The 18,241-nt window shown below is 43.4% G+C and overlaps 1 protein-coding gene across 1 annotated transcript in view; it reads right to left on the minus strand.

Moving 5' to 3' along the window:
• Window positions 1-1,790: 1,790 nt before the first annotated feature.
• MTPAP (mitochondrial poly(A) polymerase) overlaps window positions 1,791-18,241 on the minus strand; it is a 76,699-nt gene continuing 60,248 nt past the window's right edge. Inside the window, exon 9 of the mRNA XM_074405197.1 lies at window positions 1,791-1,864. Within this exon, the coding sequence (XP_074261298.1) occupies window positions 1,811-1,864 (54 nt within the window). The 3' untranslated portion in view covers window positions 1,791-1,810. The remainder of the gene's footprint in view (window positions 1,865-18,241) is intronic.

Consider the following 18,241-nt stretch of genomic DNA (forward strand, 5'->3'; position numbering starts at 1 on the left):
TGCCTGCTCAGGGCTCTCAGGCCCAGCCTTCCCTGAAAAGCCTCCTTTGTTACTGTTTTTTGGAATTTTTTGTTGTTGTTCGCTTGTTTTGTGTGTGTGTGTGTGTTTGTGCGTGTGTGTGTGTGTGTGTGTGTGTGTGTGTGTGTGTGTGTGTGTTTTGAGACAGAATCAATCTCAGCTTACTGCAACCTCCACCTCCCAGGTTCAAGTGATTCTCCTGCCTCAGCCTCCTGGGTAGCTGGGATTATAGGTGCGTACCACCACATCCAGCTAATTTTTTTGTATTTCTAGTAGAGATGGGGTTTCACCATGTTGGCCAGGCTGGTTTCTAACGCCTGACCTTGTGATCCACCTGCGTCTGCCTTCCAAAGTGCTAGGATTACATCATGAGGCTACTGGGGTTTTGAAAGAACCACATGTAAACCTAGAGATTCCCAACTGAGCACAAAGAATTATGGTTTCACGGTGTGAAACAGAATCACATATTTTTCAGGTTCTCTATTGAATTGACTATTTTTAATTTACTACAAGCAAAAACCTCATCCATGTTGAAAGGGTGTGGTCAAAGCTAACTGGTTTAAAATACACACAGAGGGTGGCACTCATCTTTTGGATAGGAATCTATTTGTATTCCTGTGCTCAGCTGTGCCACGAATGGTAGGTTCAGACGAGCTGATGCCGCCTGAGCAGTCATAAAAGAGAAGAGACAAGAGACCAGAAGCAGAGCACCTTGCAGAATGCCCCACTGCTCCATTGCCTCCGTGAAATCTGTTGAATATCGCTTGTAGCTTTCTACAAACTAATTGCCTTGAAAAATCAGATTACGAATGTTATTGAGTCCAGCGATAAGACTGTTGCTTTTGTTAATCCAACAAGTTCCTTTCTCCATAAAATGTCCGTGTGCCTGATGAGTACTTAATATATTTACGCTTAATACCAGCTAAAACAATGTACGCTCATTTTTGTACTTGGAACATGGTTTTGCCGGATGGTATCACAAGCAGGCTACATCTGCTTTCTGTTCCACCCGGGCTGCTGAGATGTTCAGAGCCAAATTTGAAGGCCACCTCTACCAATACAATCAAAGCCTTATGACCTGCATTTGGGTTACTATTCTTATTTTTGCATCCTCATAATTTCTTTTTTGTTGTTTCTTTGTTTGTTTTTTGAGGCGGAGTCTCGCTCTGTCAGCAGGCTGGAGTGCAGTGGTGCAATCTCGGCTCACTGCAACCTCTGCCTCCCGGGTTCAAGCCATTCTCCTGCCTCAGTGACTCATGATTTCTTCTTACCTTGGTTCTAGCTCTGTAAGTTGCCTGGAATCCTCTTTGAATTAGGAGGTGTATAAGGGATGGGAAAACACCGGTTGAGTGTAAAATGCAGGGAGGTTATTCAGGCTCCCGTTGCCCTCAGTTTGTATATTCATCAGGGGACAGTGGGACGCTCTTTTTCCCTATTCAGGAACAATAAGATGCACACCAGCCAGCCTGAGCCATAATCCTATATAAAAGCAGCACATATATGGAGAGCAGCTCTCTATAAATGCAAAAATATTCTGCAGCAATTTTCCCCATTGCTGTTGGGGAAAGCCAATAAACGAAGCAGCCATTGTGGCATTTTATGACGCACAGACTACATCAAGGAACACCCTGGTGCCGCAGAACATTCCGTGCCGAAGGTATCAGACACACAGACATTTCCATAATGCACAGACTGCACCTGGAGACACCGAGACAAACAGGAACTGGGCCAGATACTTGATAGACACTTACCTAGTAATCTCCATGTTGTAATGAAGCCATCTTATTCCATTTCACACACAAAGAAGTTGAGCTTCATAGGAAATGAATTGTCCAAGGTCAAGTACCTGCAAGCAAATGGCAAAGCAAGAGTTAAAATCAAGGTGTAGTCCAGGCATGGTAGCTCGTGTCGGTAATCCCAGCACTTTGGAGGCTTACGTGGAAGGCTAGGGGTTTGAGACCAGCCTGGGCAACATAGCAAGACCCCATCTCTACAAAAAGTGAAAGAAAAAATAATGCTGGGTGTGGTGGCATACATCTGTACTTCCTGCTACTGACTACTCAGGAGGCTGGGGCAGGAGTATCATTTCAGCCCAGGAATATGAGGCTGCAGTGAGCTGTGATCATACCACTGCACTCCAGCCTGGGTGACAGAGTGAAACCCTGTCTCTAAAAACAACAACATCAAACAAAACAGCAGCAATAGGCCAGGTGCAGTGCCTCACGCCTATAACCCCAGCACTTTGAGAGGCCGAGGCAGGCAGATCCCCTGAGGTCGGGAGTTCAAGACCAGCCTGAACCATTTGGAGAAACCCTGTCTCTACTAAAAATACAAAATTAGCCAGGCGTGGTGGTGCACACCTGTAATCCCAGCTACTTGGGAGGCTGAGGCAGGGGGCAGAGGTTGCGGTGAGCCGAGATTACACCATTGCACTCCAGCCTGGGTGGCAAGAGTGAAACTCTGTCTCAAAGAAAACAGCAGCAATAAAAGACACGGTGCATCGGATTTCAAAGTCCTGACTCACTGCAGTGGGCCTAAAGCTCCCATTCAATGCCTACCTTTGCCCATTTCCCCCAAGTCACGTGCATGAATGTCACTTTCCCTTTGAAACAGCCTCCTCCTGACGAGGCTGCTACATGAAGTCTATAAAGCATTTTAATTCTTTGGAGTAAGCGAACCTTAAAAACACAAAGCCATGTGGAATGAGGCCAAGGAACCACTGGATAGCTGCCCAGCTTGATTTTGGGTCCCTGTGTGAACTGGAAAGCAAATGTCAAAGAACAGATCCTGCCTTCTGGCACCCATGGATGTCACAAAAGATTCGTGGAAGCCCCTAGAGAAATCCCTTTGCCTGTGCAAGACTTTCGTAACCCTAATATGTAAGTGCCGCCCTGCGGCTGGCCACTGCAGTGGCCACAGTGCTAATGCCAGTGCCCCACACCGTTCAGCTCCAAGGTCCCTCACCTCCTACGTCCCTCCTTCCCAGCCGGGCTGCTGACACTTTGGGAACTGCCCTGACCAGTGGATGCGACACACTCTGAGCTCCCTGCAGACCCCTCAGCAAACCTGCTTCAGAGCTGGTGCCTGTCACATCTCATGACCCTCAGAGCTGTCTCAGACGGTGTGTCCTAAAATATCTATGTTCCCCTCCAAAGAGAATGTTTGTGCTCCTCTTTTCCCAGTAAATTTCCAATCCTTTCCCCTTTCTTGTGGCTCCTGCTGCTTCCATGCTGATATTACTAGTACTTGTCTCAGTTCATCTGTGCCACTCTGTCTCCCATCACCCAGCTTTTGCGTGGGCTGTTCCCTCTGCCTGGACGCCCGAACACGTGCCTGTCAAATAATTTGGATGTTTGCCCCCTCCAAATCTCATGTTGCAATGTGACCTCCAGGACGGACGTGGTGGCTCACACCTGCAATCCCAACACTGGGAGGTTGAGGCGGGCGGATCACCTGAAGTCAGGAGTTCCAAGACCAGCTTGGCCAACGTGGTGAAACCCCATCTCTACTAAAGATACAAAAATTAACCAGCTGTAGTGGCATATGCCTGTAGTCCCAGCTACTCAGGAGAGTAGGAGAACTACTTGAATCCAGGAGGCAGATGTTGCAGTGAGCCGAGATCGTGCCATTGCACTCCATCTTAGAAAGAAAGAAAAAGAAAGAAAGAAAGAAAGAAAGAAAAGAAAAGAAAAGAAAAGAAAAGAAAAGAAAAGAAAAGAAAAGAAGAAATAACCTCCAATGTTGGAGGTGAGGGCCTAGTGGGAGGTGTTTGGGTCATGGGGGGCGGATCCCTTATGAATGTCTTGGTGCCCTCCCCACAGTCCCCATGGTCATGAGTTCACATGAGATCCGGTTGTTAAAAATAATGTGGCTCCTCCTCTCTCTCTCTCTCTCTTTCTCTCTCTCTCTCTCTCTCTCTCTTTCTCTTTCTCTCTCTCTCTCTCTGGCTCCCTCTCTCACCATGTGACATGACTGCTCTCGCTTCACCTTCCATGGAAGCTTCCTGAGGCCCTCACCAGAAGCAGATGCTGATACCATGCTTCTTGTACAGCCTGCAGAACGGTGAGCCAAACAAATCTCTTTTCTTTGTAAATTACTCAGCCTCAGGTACCTTTATAGCAACACAAAACAGACGAACACACCTGCCCCAGGTCCCCTCCCTGGCTCTGACTTCCTGGGAGCTCTTCTAGGTAAGTCATCTCCTCTGAGCGGAGCTTTTGACTTCTTCAAGCAGTTAGGCCTCTGCTCTGAAGTCCTGTTACACCCTCGGGGTCTTTAACTTTCATCACCTTGTCACTGCTGCTGATTGTCTGTCTGTCCTGCTGGCCTCCTGGCCCTCTGAGGGGAGGAGCCTCACCTGTGCTGGCCGCTGCTCCATAGCTCAACAGTGGCTGGCACAGAGCAGAGGCTCAATCAATGTCTGATGAGTGAATGAGTGATCCTCTTAAAGAATGAAGATCTCACTCAGACTGAGGCTGTCACAATGGTAATCATAATAGATTTATAATTTATGCAGTTCTTCACACCGTTTAAAAAGTGCTGTCTCCCAGCACTTTGGGAGGCTGAGGAGGGTGGATCACCTGAGGCCAGGAGTTCAAGACCAGACTGACCAACATGGTGAAAGGCCCATCTCTATAAAATATAAAAAATTAGCTGGGCATAGCAGTGCACGCCTGTAATCCCAGCTGCTTGGGAGGCTGAGGCAGGAGAATCACTTGAACCTGGGAGGCAGAGGTTGCAGTGAGCTGAGATTGTGCCATTGCACTCCAGCCTGGGCAACAGAGCGAAACTCAGTCTCAAATAATAATAATAATAATAATAACCAGTGCTTTAGCATATATTATTTTTATAACCCTTTAAAGTATATGTTTCTTATAGAAGCCTTGCCTTTTTCAAATCTTTTATTCTTCCTAGTATATTTTTTGCTTTGGAATTGGTATCAAGTCCCATCTCCCTATAATTTTTCATTTATAACTGATGTTCATTTAGGCGCTTTTTTTTTTGAGAGAGAGTTTTGCTCTTGTTGCTCAGGCTGGAGTGTAATGGCACAATCTCGGTTCACCACAACCTTTATCTCCCAGGTTCAAGCGATTCTCCTGCCTCAGCCTCCTGAGTAGCTGGGATTACAGGCATGCATCACCACACTCAGCTAATGTTGTATTTTTAGTAGAGATGGGGTTTCTCCATGTAGGTCAGGCTGCTCTCAAATTCCTGACCTCAGGTGAGCTGCCCACCTCAGCCTCCCAAAGTGCTGGGATTACTGGTGTGAGCCACTGCGCCTGGCCATCATTTAGCCACTTTACCTAAGATCTCTTATTAAAAATTCAGAAATGGTCTTATGATCCCAATTTTATACCTGAGAAAAATAAGGTCCCCTTGGCTAGTCAAAGAGAGGCTCAACTAAGCCTGGGCTGTCTGACTTCAGGGTCACGGTCTCTGCAGTGAGCTTCACTCACTTTTAGTCACTGGACAGCTCCTGATGCACCCTTCCAAGTTCACGTTACCATTGGTGACCAGGCCACAGTCTAATTCCACCCTGGTCCTACTCACACACCCACATGACAGGAGCATGGTAAACCAGAGGCTTTCTAGATTTTCACTCTGTGCGTTTCATCACAGGGCAAAATACATGCCATTTTAAATGTCAGCATTTTCAGCAGACCCAAAACTGACAAGAACGAATGGCATGGTTGAAGTTGCTTTTGCCAAAGCATATGAAAATGATCAATTTCCTCCCAAAAGAAAGTGGAAACATAGTTTGATATATAACCCAGATCATCTTAACGGCAGCTCCCCAAACCCCAAGTGGCCCTCAGACCCACCTTGACTGTTACTGGGTAGTAATTTTTTTTTTTTTTTTTTTTTGAGATGGAATTTTACTCTGTCTTTCAGACTGGAGTGCAATGGCACAATCTCAGCTGACTGCAACATCTACCTCCCGGGTTCAAGCAATTCTCCTGCCTCAGCCTCCCAAGTAGCTGGGATTACAGGTGCACACCACCACACCCAGCTAATTTTTATATTATTAGTAGAAGCAGGGTTTCACCATGTTGGCCAAGCTGGTCTCGAACTCCTGACCTCAGGTGATCTGCCTGCCTTGGCCTCCCCAAGTGCTATGATTAAAGATGTGAGCCAATCCACCCCCGTTTTTTAAATTGATAAAACATGGGCCAGAATTGAAGCCAAGTTCAGACAACCCAAGTGTGAAGATCCCCCTCAGCTCTAATGTCGGTGGCTTTCACAGTGGAAAGGGTATTTGTCCCTCCTGGGAGATGCTGCTGTTAGTGTAGCACATGTACCCCTTGACTGTGGCTTGGCACAGGGATAGGCGATCAATCATTGTCTTATGGGTGAGTGAGTGATCCTCTTAAAGAATGAAGATCCAACCCAGACCAATGCTGTCACAGTGATAATCATAAAGTGTCTACGGATTCCAACACACAGACTCGAGACTTATCCAGGTTGAGGGTGAAGAAACACTGGCCTGTGGGCCTGAAGGATTACTCTTGCCTCCCTGAAAAGTGGGGAGCTGGGAGCTCATCCTGCAGAGGAGAGGGAGCTTCTGAAGCCACAGGCTGAAAGAGAGCTTGGTTCTTCCCCATGTGGGCTGGGAGACCCACATCTAAAATCGACTTCATAGTTTATATTCTAGGGTAGTAAATTTCTTTCTTCGTTTTTTTTTTTTTGGGGGGGGGCGTGGTGATACGGGAAGAGCAAAGAGACCAATAACAAGTGATTTGATGCTCTAATAATATTTAACAACCCTTGAATTAGGTGTCTGCACTGTATTGAAAGAAAATATTTGGCTATTGGATTAAAACCTAAAAGCCCTTAGAATAACAATAAATAAAGTACAGTTCTGACAACCCAAAACACAGTGAACGTGTACCCCAGGAGAGTTCTGCAGGCTTGATCCAGAAGTGCAAATGCAAGCCTAAGATCTCTTTGAAGTCTTATGCCTGGTCTTTGAAATTCATCTAGTTTTGCCTTCTACCCATGAATGTTTATTTTAATATGAAAATCATGCTTTTTCTCCTCTAAAAATCATTCAGTCAAACCCAACGCTCTAGGAGGGTGTGGCAGGGGAACACATGGCCCAGTTTCAGATGCTCAGGGATTTGAATCATCAAGTGTCCAGAATCTCCAGGCACATTTAGACAAAGGCTGGTTGGCGATTGGGCTGCCATAGATGGCAAGAACAGAGAGCACAGGTGCCAGGCTCTGGGTGATGGCCAGAGACACTACACAGCACCTGTTATCAAAGAACTAGGAAAAAATAATTATACTGGGAGGCACACACACAGGCTCCCAGGACATCTAATATCCTTGGCATCCTGGTTATACTCTGCATCAGTTCAGGGAGGTTAGGCTGAGATAACAAAAATAAACCCAAATGTGCACTAGCTCAACATCATAGAAATATAAAAGCTCAGCCGGGCATGGTGGCTCACACTTGTTATCCCAGCACTTTGGGAGCCTGAGGTGGGTGGATCACCTGGGGTCGGGAGTTCAAGACCAGCCTGACCAACATAGAGAAACCCAAACGCTATTAAAAATACAAAATTAGCTGGGCGAGGTGGTGCATGCCTGCAATGCCAGCTACTTGGGAGGCAGGAGAATCACTTGGACCCAGGAAGCAGAGGTTGTGGTGAGCTGAGATCAAGCCATTACACTCCAGCCTGGGCAACAAGAACAAAACTCCATCAAAATACAAGCAAACAAACAAAACCCGAACTGCAGGTATAACCGAGTACCCCCATTTCTCCAAGAGAAAGAGAATGGTTATTTTGTTAATTACGTTTTTCTTCTTTTCCCTTTCCTCCTTTTTTTCCTTGTTCCCCACTTCCCACTTAGCTCTTTCGAAATGCAATTAAAACCTTCACCTGCCAGACACTCCCTACATGGCCAGATGATCTAACTACCTGTTTACTTAGAAGCTCCAGAGCCGCAACTCTCTCCCACCAGGAGATCACCTCAAGAGACAACACGCAATTTGCAACCTGAAGGAGCAAGATGGAACTTGCTCCCACCTGGACAGAATCTCAAGACAATGGCCACCTTACAACCTAGCTCTGCCCGTGATGGCACCAACTGGACCACTCAGTAGATAAGGCAACAAAGTGAGTCGGTAGGCCCTGCACCTGCTCACTCCCTCTCTGCATGCTGCTCAGACCAGGCTCCCATCTAAAAGCTCTGCTTTCTGCCCCCAGAGGGAAGCAGTCCCCTTAAAGGTGGGAGTCTGTACACCTTCCCCTAAGCTAAGACTTAAAATAAAGACACTTTCTTTATACCAGACCTCGCCCCTGTTAATTGCACTCTGCAAGCAGCAAGTAACTGAGCCTGCATTTCAGTTACACAAGGAAGTCTGGGAAAGGAGATCTAGCTGTTTATTCAGGAAGGGAAGCCTGGATTTTATAGAGTGGCATGTTTTTTTCACAGCACCTGAGGCCAGGGAATGACGTGAAGTTGTGCACATTCATTTCGGATAGATGAAATAATGAGATAGCTGCCTCACCATTCCCCAGCACATTTCTGTGTAATCCTAGGCCCACGTCCATACTTCAATTATATAAAAGACCTCCTGCCCCCAGTCAGCGAGCTACTGGAAAACTGACTGCATCATTTATTTATTTCTGAGCATCCGTTTTTTCCCAAAGTTTGATCTGATTCCATTAATTCCAGACTCTCTATAATGAAGTTAATAAAAATACTTGTCACTCTAAGGAACTGATTAGGTACATCGACTAAGAGGTCTGGAGACCTGTATTTTTTCCCTTAAACTATCTTTCTTCTTAAAACTATCTTCCATTTCAGCCTTTTAACCTGGAGTTCAAGAAGCTTCCATGGCACTAATTTAAAATAGAGCCTCTCTCTGTTGCCCAGGCTGGAGTGCAGTGGCATAATCTTGGCTCACTGCAGCCTCTGCCTCCTGGGTTCAAGCGATTCTCCTGCCTCAGCCTCCTAAGCAGCTGGGACTACAGGCATGTGCCACCATGACCAGCTACGTTTTGTATTTTTAATAGAGATGGGGTTTCACCATGTTGACCAGGCTGGTATCAAACTCCTGACCTCAAGTGATCCACTGCCTCAACCTCCCAAAGTGCTGGGATTACAGGCGTGAGCCACCACACCCGGCCAACATATGACCTTTTTCACACTAAGTTTGCCCTGCTAACTTCATTGGTTGATCTAGAGCAAATGGGGTTTGTTGTTTTGCAAGCTCGAAGAGTCATTATTTGCAACATACAAAACCAGTATTACATCTATGACAGATCATCCTCATAAGTGAGACACTTAACACTCAGATTTAGAACTACTATCTTTCTGGTTGCTTTTGACTAGAAAGTGAACATTCCAGATATAGTTTGGAAGTCTGTCTCACCCAGATGTTCAAATGTGACCTCCAGTGTTGGCGGTGGGGCCTCGTGGGGAGTGTTTGCATCATGAGGATGGATCCCTCATGAATGGCTCAGTGCCCTCCTCATGGTAATGAGTGAGTTCTCCCTCTGTTAATTCACATGAGAGCTGGTTGTTAAAAAGAGCATGGGCCTCTTTCTCTGTCTTTCTCATTCTCTCGCCATGTGACACACTGACTCTCTTTCCCTTCTACCATGACTAGAAGCTTCCTGAGGTCTCACCAGAAGCTGAGTAGATGCTGGTGCCATGCTTATACAGCCTTCAGAACCACGAGCCAAATAAACCTCTTTTCTGTATAAATTTCTTAGGCTCTGGTGTTCCTTTATAACAAAGCAAAAGAGACTAACACAGTCCCCTGCCTGTGCTTCTCAGCCAGTATCCTACACAAGGCAGATTATATAAATTCACCTTTCCAAGGCCAAGAGCCATGTTGGATTTGTACCATTTTCTCCCAGGCCTTCTATTTCCAGAGGTTGGGGCTCATCTCAAAGCACTGGGGCTCAGATAGGTCTGTCTGCCATTGCTTTATCTTTCCTCTTAGCGACTTGGTGGCACCACACCAAGTCTCTGTATAGCATGTCCTGAGCTGTGCCTTTGAACCTTCTCCCAAGGCTACCACATTGCAAAACTTCAGCGAGAGTATGCTCTCGGTGTGACAGGAAGGCCCTCCATTCGTGATAAGTATTCAGAAAGACTGCATCTGAATTCAGGTTTGTGAGTCTTTGGGGAGAACGCATAGGTGGTTCTTGAAGCTCCAGTTCCATCCTACAGGAAATATTATGTCAGCTGCAACTGAACCAAAAGAGGGGAAATTCCATTTTTAAAGAGATGGGTTGAAAACCAAACCATTACAAACATCTGGTAATACGGCATAATGTAGGATAAACATGATTTTAAATGCAGCTTAAAGAGCGAGCTGAATACCAGAGCCATGAGTGAGTGAGCTGATACTGTGACTGCCCAGAAATAATTAGCCTCAGTAACCTTGGGGCTTGGGTTTTAGCATCCCTGCTAAGATAGAAGGCAGAGTTTTCGTCTCATGCAAGTAAAGACTCCTACAGCAAGTAGGAACACTTAAAGAACAACAATCTCAATAAAATATTAGACTAGATAAATATCCATGTAATACACAGTGGCACTACGAGAGAGATTTTGTGTCACTTAGTGCACTGGGAGTCAGAAAAAAAAGTCCTTCCTGGAAATTTATAGCTGCACTTCATTCAAATTTGGGTTCAAATTCACACTATCAGCGTGGTTCACGAAAAGCCAAGAAAAGAATATGAAAATGGTTCCAGCCAATAAAACCCCCCAGGGGACCAAACTCAGGCTGCACAAGATTTTCACAGAGGATGAGCTCACAATCAAAACCTCCAAAATGCCTGAGGAAATAATCCACCATGATTAAGAACCAGCAGACATAATAAATGATAGTATTAGAACCCAAGGACTTCAGAAAATTGGATAATCTTATAGATTATAAACTAAGAGTATTTGACATGATTAATGTCAGAAACGAAATCAAAACATGAGGAAATACTAGAACATTATCAAAACTGAAATCAGGTAAAAATAAGAAATAAACAAAATTTAAAAATAAAGATCTAGCCACACAGAGCATTTCACGCCTGCAATCCCAGAACTTTAGGAAGCCAAGGTGGGAGGATCACTTGAGGCCAGGAGTTAAGACCAGCCTAAGCAACATAGCCAGTCCTCATCTCTAAATAATTTTTTTAAATTAGCTAGCATGGTGGCATGCACCTGGAGTCACAGTTACTTGGGGATCTGAGGGAAAAGAATTGCTTGAGTGCAGGAATTAAGGACTGCAGTTTGTGGCTGGGTGTGGTGGCTCATGCCTATAATCCCAACACTTTAGGAAACCGAGGCAGGTGGATTACTTGAGCTCAAAAGTTTGAGACCAGCCTGGGCAACACAGTGAAATCCCATCTCTTCTAAAAATACAAAAACCTAGCCAGGCATGGTGATGTGCACCTGTAGTCCTAACTACTTGAAAGGCTGAGATGGGAAATTGGCTTAAGCCCAGGAGGTAGAGGTTACAGTGAGCCAAGATCACACTACTGTATGTACTCCAGCCTGGGCACTAGAGCCAGACCTTGTACCAAAAAAAAAAAAAAAAAAAAAAAAAAAAAAAAAAGAAAGAAAGAAAGAAAATAAAAGAAAAATGAAAGACTGCAGTGCACAATGATTGTGCCACTGCACTCCAGCCTTGGTGACAGAGTAAGACTCTGTCTCTAAAACAAAACACAAAAAAAACAAATTGAGTAATTGAAATGAAAAACTCAGCAGCTAGGTTTCACCTGATTAGACACAGCTGATTAGAGAATCAGTGAACTGGAAAGTAAATTTGAAGAAATCATACAACATGCAGTATACAGATCAAAAGATGCAAAAACACCCAGAATATGTAAATCCATAGAGAAATAAAGCAAATTGCTGGTTGTCAGGGTCTGGGGGAACAGGAGAATGGAGACCAATTACTTTTTGTGTATAAGGCTTTCTTTCAGAATGATGAAAATATTTATTACTAGATAGAGGTGGTAGTTACATAACATTGTGACTGTACTTTCACTTTAAAATGAATAATTTTATGTGAATTTTTACATCAATAAAAATACATTTTTAAGAAAAAGATATTCAGATAGAATGAAAATATCCAAACACATCTAATAGAAGAGAGAATAAGAAGAGCCAGTATTTATAGAGAGAATGGCTATACATTTTTTGGAATTTATCAAAGACATGAATCTGTGGATTCAGGAAGTGCAACACACTGTATGAAAAATAAATAAAACAAGTCCACATCTGAATACATCAAAATAAAAATGCAAAATACAAGACAAAGAGAAGATCTTAAAAGTCACCAGAGAGGGCATTCTTTAGGCTGATAGTAAATACATTCTAACAGCAGCAATAAAAACCAAAAGGCATTGGGATAATACCTTCAGAGTGCTGAAAGAATGCAACTCTTAATCTAGATGTTTACATTCATTAAAGCTATTGTTCAAGTGTGAAGGAAACTTAAAAATATTTTCATGGCAGGATAGTAGCTCACAACTGTAATTCCAGCACTGGGGGAGGCTGAGGCAGGCAGATCACCTGAGGTCAGGAGTTCAAGACCAGCCTGGCCAACATGGTGAAATCCCCTACTAAAAATACAAAAATTAGCTGGGTGTGGTGGTATGTGCATGTAATCCCAGCTACTTGGGAGGCTGAGGCAGAAGAATCACTTGAACCCAGGAGGTGGAAATTGCAGTGAGCTGAGATTGCACCACTGCACTCCAGCCTGGGTGACAGAGCAAAACTCCATCTCAAAAAAAAACAAAAACAAAAACAAAAATATATATTTTTTTCATACAAACCAAGACTGAGAGCCTTTAGCCCATTAACTCTCACTGAATGAACACTTAAATTTCTTTAAATTCTTTTAATTTCTTTAAATGTTGGAAGAAACAATCTCAGAAGAAACTAATATGATGTAAAAGCAATGGTAGGCAATGAAATTGGTAAGCATTCAGAAAAATCGAAACAAGGAACAGCTATACAAGAATGATGACAGTGTTTAGGAATGAAGTACAAAAGTGAAATAAAATACTAGACAACCATGACATGTTTGACTGAGTCGGAGGGATAGGGACTGTGTACTGTGCAAGAGGAAGGCAGAAATAACTACTGAGTAAGGTTGGTGGCTCTCCCCTGTAATTCCAGCACTTTGGGAGGCTGAAGTGGTAGATCACTTGAGGTCAGGAGTTAGAGACCAGCCTAGCCAGCATGGCAAAACCCCATCTCTACTAAAAATACAAAAATTCACCAAGTGTTGTCACACATGTCTATAATCCCAGTTACTCAAGAGGCTGGGGCATGGGAATCATTTCAACCCTGGGAGGGGGAGGTTGCAGTGAGCCCAGATTGCACCACTGAACTCTAGCCTGGGCGACAGAGTGAAACTCGATCTGAAAAAAAAAAAAAAAAAGTAGAACAACAAGTAAAGCCTTTGTTAATTCAGAAACAAAGTTAAAAATTGGAAAGTAGCCACAGAATAATAGAAATTGAATAGAATATATACCTTCCAAAACAGCAGCCAAGTAAGAAAGAAAAGGGAATTAAGAAAATGTAATCATTCCAGCAGAAAAGGGCAAAATACGAAGAAAAGAGCTGTATGTATATTGTAAACAGAAAACACAAAACAATGTGGCAGAAATGAAGTGTTTACAATAAGTGTGGGTTATATAAAATATGTTACAATATAACTATATATAACATAAATAGATTAAACTTATGTGTTCAGTTTAATTCAGTTCATGGAAAAGGATGCAACCCACCAAACATTTAATACAACTGATTATAAACACATGGAAAGATTCTCTTACTTCTAATTAAAGAAAAAATGAATTCACATACAGATTTTTAAATAACAACCTTTAAAGGGAGCACATTGGCATTCTCTTCAATGTTGATTGCGAAGTGAAATGGTGCAAAGTTTCCAGAGAACAGTTTGCAAAATGGACCAAAATTTTAAAATTATGCACACCCAGCAGTTACACTTAGAGGAAATAATCAGGTCTGTGTGCAAAAATTTATCTACAAGAATGTTCTAATGAATTAGTTATAGTATCAAAAACCTGAGACCTAAATATCCCACAATTAAGAGAGTTGTTAAATTACTACTCATGCTATTGCTCATATTACTAATGTTAGCAGTAAATGATAACATTAAGAGTTCACTATGTGTCATTCTAAACACTTTACTGATTAACATATTTCAATCTCCATTACAACAATGTGAAATAGGTATTATCTTTCTCATCTTACAGATAAGGAAACTCAATACGTAAATAATGGAACTAACATTTTATTAAAAAAGAGAAAGAAAAGAAAACTAAAGTACATGGAAATTAGTAAGTTGTCTGAAGTCACATAATGATCAAATAGAAGAGCCAAGAGCCAAGAGCCAGCATTTGACCGATGGAGTTAGTCTCATGCACTGGTTAGGTTATGCAGACATAAAACACATGTTCTAAGAAATACTGTGTTTTAATAACACTAACCATGTGAAACACTATGTATCAGAAATCCTAATATTGTAAAATCCCACCGGTATGCTACTATAAAAATCCATATGTATACACAGGCATATTTAGGCAAAAGCCTAAATACGAATGAAATATGTATGAAAGGGTCATACACTGAAACATGAATGATCCCTGCTCTGGGTACCAGGATTATGGGTAACTTTCTCCTTTGTGCTTTACTCTTTATTTTCACAAGGAACACACAGTTCTCCTGAGATTTGAAACAAAGAACACATAATTTCAAAAGGAAAGAAATCAATGTGGCTGGGTGGGGGTGGGTAGGGGTGGAAGTCAGGGTCAGAAGGAAGCAGATGGTAAGAGGTTGGTCAAAGGGTACAAAAATTTCAGTTAGAATGAAAGAGTTGTGGAGATCTATTGCACAGCATGAAGACTGTAGCTAATAATAATGTAGCTAATGTAGCCTATAGTTGAAAATTACTGAGAACATATTTTAAAGGTTCTTATCACCAAAAAAAAGGTGATAAAGGCCATGTGCGGTGGCTCATGTCTGTAATGCTAGCACTTTGGGAGGCCAAGGAGGGAGGATCACTTGAGCCCAGGAGTTCAACCAGCCTGGGCAGCATAGTGAAACACCATCTCTACAAAAAGCAAAAAAATTAGCCTGGCATGGTGGTGCATACCTGCGGTCCCAGCTGCTCGGGAGGCTGAGGTGGAAGAATCCCTTGAGCCCAGAATGTCAAGGCTGCAGTGAGCCATGATCATGCCACCGTACTTCAGCCTGAGTGACAGATGGAAACTGTGCCTCAAAAGTGAAAATTAAAAATATTCTTAAAAATGGTAAATATGTTAGGGGATGGATACGTACATTAGCTGAATTTAAGCATTTTACAATGTATGTGTAGTTCAAAACATCATATTGTATACTGTAACATAATTTTTATTTGCCAGTTATACCTTAATAAAGCTGGGATAATTAATTAATTTTATTTGTTTATTTATTTGTTTTTGAGACAGAGTCTCACTCCTGTCACGCAGGCCGGAATGCAGTGGCACAATAATGGCTCACTACTGCCTCCACTTCCGTAGCTCAGGTGATCCTCCTCCCTTGGCCTCCTGAGTAGCTGGGACTATAGGTGTAGACTACCATGCCTGGCTAATTGTTTGTATTTTTGGTAAGTAGAGATGGAGTTTGGCCATGTTGCCCAGGCTAGTCTCAAACTCCTGGGCTCAAGCAATCCTCCCACCTCAGTCCCCCAAAGTGCTGGGATTACAGATGTGAGCCACTGCGCCTGGCCTAATTAATTAATTACTTTTTTTAAAAGAAGAAGAATGAAGATAATCATCCCTTGGCCCAGCAGGAAGCTTCTTTGTTTCTAAAGCTTCCTGGTCTAAAGCCATGTTTCCCCAGCACCCAAGCCAGCCAGGTTCTTTTCCGAAAGCCCCTCATCTCCAGCTGTGTCTCTTGGCAGCTATCTGGGCCACCCCCGGTCAGCTGCTCACCTTTTGTTTTCTGAGTCCAGCCCAAGAAGACACCCAATGGCCTGTAGAGGCACATAGGTGCTTCCTTTATGTCATCTCAGGAAATGGGCCCAGGTGTGCAGTTCATAGTGGCAGAAAAAAAGTGATTCATTAAATTCATTCAACATATGTTTACTGAGCACCCAGACATTGACAAACACCATGCTTTTAGGTCATGCAACCTTGAATTCAAGGACATTAACTTATGAATTTAATCAGCCTCTTCCACTCTACTGTTCTGCTGCTGTTCGTTGATATTAAACAAGATCGCAACAATAATGTTTGACATAGATACAAACCATAAACTCCTCCTCTAGCAAGATTACAAAAATTCTACCTTTGAGAATAAGGCTTCCCTGGTTCTTAAATTCATGCATGCTAACAAAAGTCCCAGGAATTATTCTGTTGCAACTTAAAATTTAGCACCTTCATCGAGTTCCTTAGTCTTTATTTATTTTTTTTTTTTTTTGAGACAGTCTTGCTCTGTCGCCCAGGCTGGAGTGCAATGACACAATCTCGGCTCACTGCAAACGCTCCGCCTCTCAGGTTCAGGCGATTCTCCTGCCTCAGCCTCCAGAGTAGCTGAGATTACAGGTGCGCGTCACCACGCCTGGCTAATTTTTTGAATTTTTAGTAGAGATGGGGTTTCACCATGTTGGTCAGGCTGGTCTTGAACTCCTGACCTCAGATGATCTACCCACCTTGGCCTCCCAAAGTGCTGGGATTACAGGTGTGAGCCACCGCACCCGGCTGAGTTCTTCAGTCTTTAATCAAGGCTGTGCAGCATCCCTTCCTATTACTGAAATAAAATCAAGTCTGTGATACATAGGAAATGTGCTCCTACAATATTACTTCTCTAGTCTCACATTTCAACTGGAGAATTGATGGTCCCATTTGAATGAAACTTGCATAACTGAAATTTCGAAAATGGTTCCTGCTGAAAGAACATTTTTCATCTCAATTTGCCTAAGTCTGATCCTCAGTCTGACTAGCATGATAGCCCTTTTAGGTTTGACTTCACCCTCAGGAACTACCCTCAGCTCTTTGGAGGCAAACCTGGGGGATTTTTCAATCTTTCAGAGAGATCACTTTTTAAAAAAATCTTCCTCAACTTCTGTAGGACCTTAGCTTCTCAGCACCTCTTACAAAAGCACTATGCAGGTCAACAGGTCAGAACACGTTGCAATCATAGTGCCCTTGATTTCAAATGCTGCCCTTGGGCCAGGTGCAGTGGCTCACACCTGAAACTCAGGAGGCTGACTTTGGAGGATTTCTTGAGGTCGGAAGTTGGAGCCCAGCCTGGGCAGCATAGTGAGACCTCATCTTTAAAATGTAAAAAATAAAATACTGCTCTTAAAATGGATGTTTTTTAATCCGTTATGAATTCTATTACTCTTCATTGTTGAGATGCTAAGGGTACCTCACTTAATTAAACAGGAAAACATTTTACCAAGAAGCAATCAATCTGAGAAAATGCAAATAAAAGTATTCATTTATTTTCAAGACAGGGCCTCACTCTGTCACCCAGAGTGGAGTGCAGTGACACAATCTCAGTTCACTGCAACCTCTGCCTCTTGGCTCAAGCAATCCTCCCACCTCATCCTCCTGAGTACCTGGGACTATAGGTGTACCCCACAACACCCCAGCCAATTCTATTTTTTGTAGAGACGAGATCTCACTATGTTGCCCAGGCTGGTCTTGAACTCCTGGCCTCAAGTGATCCTCCCACTTCAGCCTCCCAAAGTGCTGGGATTACAGATGCAAGCCACCACCTGCTGCCTAATTAATTATTTTTTAAGAAAGAAGAAGACGACTGGGGGTAGTATAGTTCATGCTTATAATCCCAGCACTTCGGGAGGCCAAGGCAGGCGGATCACCTGAGGTCAGGAGTTTGAGATCAGCCTGGCTAACACGGTGAAACCTCATCTCTACTAAAAGTACAAAAATTAACCCAGCATGGTGGCACATGCCTGTACTCCCAGCTACTTGGGGACAGAGGCAAGAGAATTGATTGTATCCAGAAGGCGGAGGTTTGCAGTGAGCCAAGATCACACCACTGCACTCCAGCCTGGACAGTGGAGCAAGATTCTGTGAATAAGGAGAAGAAAGAAAGAAAAGAAAGAAAGAAGAAAGAAAAAGAAGAGAGGAGAGGAGAGAGGAGGGGAGAGAGGAGGGGAGGGGGGAGGGGAGGGGGGAGGGGAGTGGAGGAGAGGAGAGGAAGGAGAGAAGGGAAGAGAAGA

The sequence above is a fragment of the Saimiri boliviensis genome, chromosome 8, assembly GCF_048565385.1.
Source record: "Saimiri boliviensis isolate mSaiBol1 chromosome 8, mSaiBol1.pri, whole genome shotgun sequence".
Lineage (NCBI taxonomy): Eukaryota > Metazoa > Chordata > Mammalia > Primates > Cebidae > Saimiri > Saimiri boliviensis.